The following is an 8,118-nucleotide window of genomic DNA, read 5'->3' as shown; positions in this document are numbered from 1 at the left end:
GAGGGTTAAATCCCCCAAAATCCCACCTCCTGCCCCAAGAGAAGTGACCAGACCCAGTGCCCAGCCCTCGGCATGGGGAAGCATCCCTATCCACCCTGTTTTCCCTGCAAGCTGCCTTTGCACAACAGCAACTACAGCTGCAGGGTCTGATCCTCCTGCATTACTATGTGAGCCCTTCCTCACTCACATGCCAGGCAGCCAGCAGCAGTGCCCTCAAAAAGTTATTCCCAACCTCCCTTGAGCCAAAGGGGCTTACTGCATCAAAGGAAAATTAATTGGGCAGAGTTCAGGGCTTGAAACAAAGCCGGGGTGGGGCTGTGAGCCCCATCAGATGCTTTATCACTTCAGAACACACCTTGGCAGTGATGCTATGGGGTGGCAGTGATGCTTGGGTCGAGGTGCCAACCAGTGCCAGCTCCCACCCCAGAGCAGCCCCGTGTCACTTATGCCCACTGCCCCCAACTCCAGCAAGCAGGTAATTAGTTCCCGTATGAAAGCAGGGATTTGCAGATTAAGCCCAACACAGGAAAGAGTGGGAAAACTCATTTACACCAAACAAAAGGGGAGGGGTGATTACTTGCAAGGGCGACAAAAGAAAGAGCCAGATAGGGCCAAAGAAAGTGATAAAGCAACAGAAAGTGCTAATATCCCCCTGCATTCCCTTTTTATTTTTTTTTCCCTGCTTTCTTTCTAAGCACTAAAATTCCACCATTTTCTATCATGCAAATTCGTGTGTCTAAGTGAGATTAAGCTCCGGCAGCACAGTGCCTCCTTCACCAAGTCCATTTCCAGCACTGAGATAAGGCCAACTTTCCATAATGCATCTTACAAGGCAGTGGGAGTGTTGTGCAGGCGCGCGTCGGAGACGGCTTATTATCAATACAAATAAGAGCTTTCCAGACACCATCCTCCTCCTTCCTCTCCTCTCGCTTTTCAGCCCAGCGACCTGGAGAACAGAGGCTTAAATAGCTGGAGTGCCCCTGGGGAGAGGGAGAAGGAGCTGTGTGTTAAATAAACCCACGTGGGGAAGGAGGAGAGAAGAGCATTACTCTTCAAAGGTCAATGGGGCCAAACTGAAGCCTTCTTCTCTGCCCTGGGTTTGCACATCTCTCTACGCACAGAGCTCACTCGTAGAATCACCACAGAATCATTCAGGTTGGAAAAGACCACCAGGATCACCACGTCCAACCCCAGCCCGCCCCATCGTGCCCATTGGCCACATCCCTCAGTGCCACATCTCTGCTGCTCTTTAACACCCCTGGGGATGCTGACCCCCCCACTCCCTGTGCAGCTGTGCCAATAGCACCTGCACGCTTTGCTGGGTGTTCCTCCCCATTTTCACCCCACGTGTGCCCTCAGAGTCTGAGCAAGCTGCTGAAAACACGGACAGCCACCTTTCCTTGCTCTGTGCTCCTGCAGCAGCAGCCCCTCCTGAGAAGAAATCCATGATGAAGCAATGCGATGTGCAGGGGCCACCTCCCAGACACTGCAGACAACACAGGCACTGCCCCAAAGGTTCATTTTCGGCTCCACACCAAACAGGCAGGAGGTGGCTGGGAGCTCCTTTCTTGCACTTTGCACCTTTTGCAGCGATGTTGCTGCCTCACATCAATTTCACATCACCAACACCCAGCCTGACCTCACTTAAAACAGTCCCCAAAATAGCAGGTCCAAACTTTGATGCATTCAGAGCCACGGGGCTGTTGTCTCCTTCCTGGGCTCATTTGTCCCATATTAGTGCTGAGGCTCGCCGGCAGTGGGAGGGGGAGATGCACTGATCTGCTATTCCTGGATCAGCAGCCATCACCTTTTGCCTTTCAGGGGCAGGATTTCAAGAGTGACGAGTTTCTGAAAGCCTGACCAACAAGGAAAGGTGGGAGAAAGAGGGCTCCAGTCGGATCAGAAAGCAGGTGGCTAAGGGGCAACAAGATAACAACCTTCCCAAAAGCAAAAGGTTGTAACAAAGAGGACATTGATCAATTGTTCTCCACGGCCGCTGGGAATAGGATGAGAAAAACTCCACTTCATTTGCAACAAAGAAGGTTTAAGTTAGATATTAGCCATAGCCATACATTTGCTAATTATAAATGTAGCAGAGCAGTAGAATAGATTGTCTGGGGAGATGGCAGAACCTGCTTCGTTAGAGATTTTCAAGAATAGCTCTCACAAATGTTTGCCAGCGCTGTCCCTGCCTCGTTGCAGGGGGACAGGCTAAATTAGCTCTGGAGGTGCCTTCTGCCCACCTATTTTGGGATCTCAGCCATCAATAGAGTCAACCTAGAAATAAATGCACGGCGTTTCCCTCGCTGCAGCACGGCCATCCTCGGGTTCCCAATGGCTTTCAGTTTCCTCTCCCTCTGCTGCCACAAAGGACCATTTCCAATCCTCATATCCTACAGAAAGCTGCTTCTCCCGCCCCATCCCTCTTCTGCTTTTTACTCTTTCCCCCACAGACCCACTCCATCCAGAAGCTCCATGAGGGATGCCCGAGCTCCAAGCTCTCTCCATACGGACATCCCCCATACCTGGGGATCCACCAGGAGGGATGCACTCATCTTTAATTGCGGTAACTCCAGCAATCCTCCCTTTGAGGAGGCTCACCTCCGTGCCCTGCACTGCTGCAGAACATACTACTGCCACATTCCACCCAAGAAATGGCTGAGCAAGCCAAGCAATAACTCTTGAAATGAGGGGCCATGCTTCCAAGAGCCAGCATTTCCACCAGCAGCAAGAGGGATGTGCAGCACGTTATAGGGCTGAGACCATCACTGAGTCCTCCAGTACTCAACCTCTGCTGGGAATTAAGATGTGACCTTTCCCTCCTGTATCCAAATATCTCTTCCTAATGCTGCAGCAAGACAGGAGGGACGAGCCTGGGTGTCTGGTGATACGGGAAACCGGTCAGCAAACTGGAATAAAGGAGCCAATATAAATTGCATCACCCCGGTGCCTGATAGCAACTTGGGAACTTGCAGGTGATCGACTTTGGCTTAAGAAATGCAGGCAGGTAATAACAGATTGCAAGATAAACAGCAAAGACCCAGGATGGCAACACATCCGCTTTCTCTCCGTGGTTAATGGAGATGGAGAAAGTCCGGCTGTGTTTAGTTTGCTTGATTGCTCGAAGAGGAAAGACAAAACGGAAGGGGAAGGAGGGGGGGGAAGGTTGGGTTTGGGTTTTTCCCCCCCATTCTATTCATTAGGCTGTCAATTATGCTCAGGCCTGGCATATTGACGGCGGATTAGCTCAACCCAGCTCTGTGTACAAGACCAATGCCTTTTTAACCCAGCTTGTTTCCAGATCAATACACCCATCAGCATTCGAAAATTAGCCCGAGATGAGATTCCAATACTCGAGTTGGTGTGTCATGCTAAGAGGGCTTCTGGCCAAATCACAGAAGAAGCAGGAGGAAAAAAAGGGTTGCTAGCAAGGGATCAGAAATTCTCCATCGATCCCCCAGAGGCTGTCTCCATGCCAGCAGTCCCTTACTCAGTGTGTGTCCCTGCACCTGCAGGGCTGTACCCATCCTTTCCCTGCTGTGGGCCCATGGGCTCACACACACCTCTGGGGTTGGCAGCCTCAAGGAGATGTGTTGGGTCACCACATGCTCCACTACCCCACGCCATCCCTCCTCCTCCTCGCAGGAGTTTTAACACACAAACACATATTGTTGCTAGGCATACACACACCCCCGCACAGTACACAAATCTGCTTGCTCTTTCTTTTCCCCCAACACAAATTTTACTTTAAGCATTGCCTCCAGCATTGGGAAAAAAATATATATATATATGCATCAAAATACAACAAAAAAACAGCAATGTGATTTTAGCAGTGATTATTTTGGGAGGCAGAGATGCCTGCACCAGAGTCCCATGACTGCTACAAGTAAGTTGGGTTACATCATAGAATCATTAAGGTTAGAAAAGACCACTAAAGTCGTCAAGTCCAACTGTCAGCCCATTGCCACCATGCCCACAGTCAAGGGCTGCCCAACCTCATGTGGACTCTCAAGCCTGGATCACCTTCTATGTTGTACCAAGCTGTTTTCACAGCAGGAGCAATAGGAGGAGAAGACCCCATGGCAAAAGAGAGGAGAAAGTCAAAGCGCTGAGCCCACCCCCTCCTCAAAGCCCCTTCCCCTTACCTTGCACGATGAGGTGCACGCGCGATGTCTTGGGGTGATTGTCTGTCTGCACAGAGCAGGTGTAGGGCCCCTCATCGTACACATCCACGTCGTGGATCTGGATGCTGTACTGGGTTTTGGTGTTGGCCAGGAGCACCACCCTCGGGTCCAAGCACCACTTGTCATTGCCGGCATAGAGGATGCTGCTGCGGTTCAGCCAGGCCACGCGGGTGACGCGGTTGTCCACGGAGCACCTATGGGCAGAGCAGACCTGTTAGCACGCTGTCCTCACCCTTTCCCAGCCCCGCTCCTCAGCCTTTCTGGAAGTTTTGGGCACTCTGCTGTGCTCAGGGCACTGATACCCATCTAAACTGGCTCAAGAGCTTTCCCCGACGGCTTCACAGTTATTGCAGATCGCAGCCATCCGGTGCCATTCACTGTACAACCTACAGCCCCCACATTTCCATTTGCTCCTTGCCTCAAACCTCCTTGCTTACCCCAAACCACACCTTTTGGGAGGACACAGGAAGCTCCCTGCTGCCCAAACCATGAAAGCAAGCTGGAGATAACAGAACAGTCAGGCTTTGCTGGATGCCAGCAATGGCAGATAATGTCCTTCCATAAAACCACTCAGCCTAAGCTCCACTGTTTATATTCTCCCCATTCTACTCCATTATTTGTGCACCGGCTGGGATGCAAATTAACTTTGGAGGCAGCAGAGGTTCCCAGCAGCCTGCGGGAGCTGTGCAGGGCAGCAAAGGAAGGCAGCACCCCGTGGAAACAGCCCAACTCTTATCACGGGAAGCTGGGTAAAGGGGAACAAGCTGCAAGATGTGCCCCCTCCTGCGTGCAATGAATCCTGTTCCAGCTGGAGTTGGCCTTGGTGGGGCACGATCCACCCCCACGAGCCTCCTCCTCCTCACGGTGCTGCTGCTGTCCTCCTCCTCGAGGGTTTCTGTATCTCACGTGGACTTGCACAGAGTGTTTACAAGAAGAGCCACACCACCTCCAGTTCGTCTCCATGTCCCGACTCTCCCCAGGAGGTGGGCGATGCCATTATTCCCATTCTATAGGCGTGGGAGGGAGATGCAGAGAAGCGCGCGGTCGTGAGAGCTCGCTGCGCTCAGCTCTGCCAGCAGACACCCGGGGGACAAACCGCCTCCTCTCCTCCACCCTCCTCTCCTCCATCCCTCCAGATGCAGAAGGAGCTGGAAAACCACCCCGACCCAAACACACAACGTCTGGAGGAAGGAGATGTGAGCGCCCATGGAGGGAAACTGCCCAAGGTGATGGGGGACATCTGGACCCTGAGGACCCTGAGGACTTTTGCTACCCAAGCAGTCAGACCGTCCTCCCTCTCTGCTGTGAAAAACATCTGATAAATTAAACTATTTCACTGCTGTTCCATAATGATATGACGATAATAATAAATTAAATGCAAGCAGATTTTTATTATCTTCATAAAAAAAAGTGATAGATTCAGCCTGGGCTGAACACCAAGAACTCTGCTCTTGCTTGCTCTCAGCTGCTTTATAACTTGAGTGAAACCTCAGAATTGAGTTTCTCAAGTTGAATAATATGTGGGATTTCACCCCAAAGGACAGCTTTATTATATTGGTCTCTGGATCTCAGTGCTGGCAGCTTAGACCATCAGGGTCTGAATAAAACACAGGTACGGATTTGGTCTCTGGCTCTGGCCTGCCCATCCCAGTGCAATGCAAGGGGCTCCTGCAGTGCTTCTACATGAGAAAAGGGGTGTCCAGCCCCCTGCTAAAGCTGCATTTCTGGGTGATGGGAACCCCTGTGCAGCCTGAATCCCTCAGACTGACCTCTCCTGCAGAGATCATCGCTGAGGACTCATAAGCAGGCTGAACTAACCATATATATATTCCCTCTCTTCTCCTCCACGCCATTTTTTTTTTTTTTTGTGTGAAATGCATCAGTTTGGAGATCCCTGGATAATAATGGAGCCAGACAGTGTGTAATCCAAGCATTCCCTCTATCATATGGGCATTTAAGTGCTTTTGAGAAGCAACGGGGCTCAGGTAACGCATGAGGCAACAGTGAAATAAGTGCTTTCGCCCTTCACAGCACCCGGTCGCAATCTCTTCTTATCACCCAGACACGCTCCTCTGTCCCTGGGATCGGCAAGCTTCAACTTGTTATTTTATTTTCTTTCCTTCCTCTCCAAGCTCCCGAGCCAAATCTGTGCCATACGCAGCAGCACAGCCCTGGGGACAAAGTGCTGTAACCTGCAGTTACCAGGCTCTATTTCCGAGCTGGCTGCCATGGGGAAGGCTCCCTGCCCCTCCCCGGTGCAGGTAAGGCCAGGACAAGCAAATGACTTCAATATGACAGGAACCAGGGCTGCAGGGCAGGATACAGCCTCCCCGTTGCTCTCCTTCCAGCCCACTCCTCCATGCACAAGCACTGGGGTCCCACGGCTCGCCCCCTCCTCCCACCCCTCCATCTGCTCCCTTCCATCCCGGGGCAGCCGAGCGTTAAGCCTTTGGCAGGGGTTGGGATCAGAGCTCCAGGCACAGGTGGGCAGCAGAGGCACCGCCGCGCTCCCCCCGCCCCACGCCTGGCATGGAGCGATGCCCAGAGATGCTGCAGACCGATGGATGCTCCACCTGCCCTGCGATGGGGAGAGAAGGCAGAGACACTGGAGCGGGATTATCTGTAATGTTCCTTCCAACCTGAGTCATCCTACGATTCTAAGTCCCCAGGCAGGCCAGAACACAGAGGTGGCCTCCAAAAAAGATGGCAAAATAATTAAGCACTGATGAGCTCATTTTCTGTCTCAAGTTCCTTAATCCCAACTACGTTGCTGCTCAGAAAGCAAGGCCTTCTCCTCCAAAAAGATGCAGAGCAATGAACCTTCTCCCTCTTTGCTTCCCCTACGGGAAATGGAAACGTCACTGACACAATTCGGCATCTCCCAAAGCATCTGGGCTTGGCCAACCACCCCACGATCCATCAGAACCCCAACCAACCTCCATCCCAGCATCCCACCACCACGTAGCAAGGCAACAACCGCCACGGCACGCAGGCTGTGAGCCCTGCCCTCATGCCATGCTTCATACAGCCCCCAGCACCTCCCCGCGCTTTCGGCACAGATTGCACAGGCAATGATGCCTGCCCAAATTCCTCTTTGCTTTCTCGAGTTTGCACACAGGGATGTCGGAGAGGAGGTGGCCTGGCAGCGGGAGGAAGGAGGTTTTTAATTACTGAAGTGTAGTAATTGGCACACAACACTTTTTGTTGCCTCCTGTGCAGCTCGCTGGTGTTTCAGAGGGCTGGGCTGGAGAGCACAGATTGTCTCAACCCAGCAGGACACATAAGAAATGAATAATGCTAATTAGAACTGAAAAGAGCTCGGTAAAATTAGCAACCTGATTGCTGTTTTCATGGCAATGATCAGGACACCAGCTCCATCCCGGGGTGCAGAGACAGGGATGGGGTCTCAGCAGAAACCCCCTGCCCACATCCTCACCACCTGATGGAGCCTCACACGTGTTGCACCGTGGCACCATCACTCAGCAGCCCCCATGGCCTTCGTTTTTTTTTGTTTTCCAGTCTGATTTAGTCATTCCCAGCCTAATCCAGCAATTTCCAGTCCGATTCTGCAGTTTTCAGGCAGCTCTGGATTCCGAAGCCATACCTGGATCAACCCCAACACCTCCCATTCCAGCATCACCACTGTGCTACACATGATCAACGAAACCAGCTCTCCGCCCGAGGCAGAGCTTCACATCTTAGATTTATTTCTGTGATTATCGCATTTTATTGTTATTTATTATGATTAATTAAAGGCTGGGCTGTGAACAGCTCAATCCCATTCCAACACGGTCCCACTGCTCTCATAGACTTCCCCGTGCTGTTTCTGCTGTGGGGGCAGCCAAAATTTGGCCGTCACCTCCTGAGCAAAGGGACCCGACCCAGCAATGAACTAAGCAATAATGGGGGGGTCCCCACCTCCAGCCCCCCAGCA

General features: G+C 51.9%; 1 protein-coding gene across 4 annotated transcripts in view; it reads right to left on the bottom strand.

The window, feature by feature from the left end:
• The window catches only part of LOC100547960 (protein CEPU-1), a 252,773-nt gene that overhangs the window by 35,802 nt on the left and 208,853 nt on the right, over positions 1-8,118 (bottom strand). For all 4 annotated transcript variants that reach the window (XM_010723617.2, XM_010723615.2, XM_031556864.1 and 1 more), the window contains one exon: positions 4,146-4,378. In XM_010723617.2, coding sequence (XP_010721919.1) covers positions 4,146-4,378 — 233 coding nt within the window. The remainder of the gene's footprint in view (positions 1-4,145; positions 4,379-8,118) is intronic.

This window comes from Meleagris gallopavo, chromosome 26 (genome assembly GCF_000146605.3).
Source record: "Meleagris gallopavo isolate NT-WF06-2002-E0010 breed Aviagen turkey brand Nicholas breeding stock chromosome 26, Turkey_5.1, whole genome shotgun sequence".
In the NCBI taxonomy this organism is placed as follows: domain Eukaryota; kingdom Metazoa; phylum Chordata; class Aves; order Galliformes; family Phasianidae; genus Meleagris; species Meleagris gallopavo.
Note: the sequence above shows the minus strand (reverse complement) of the source record. Positions and strands in the feature narration are given on the sequence as shown.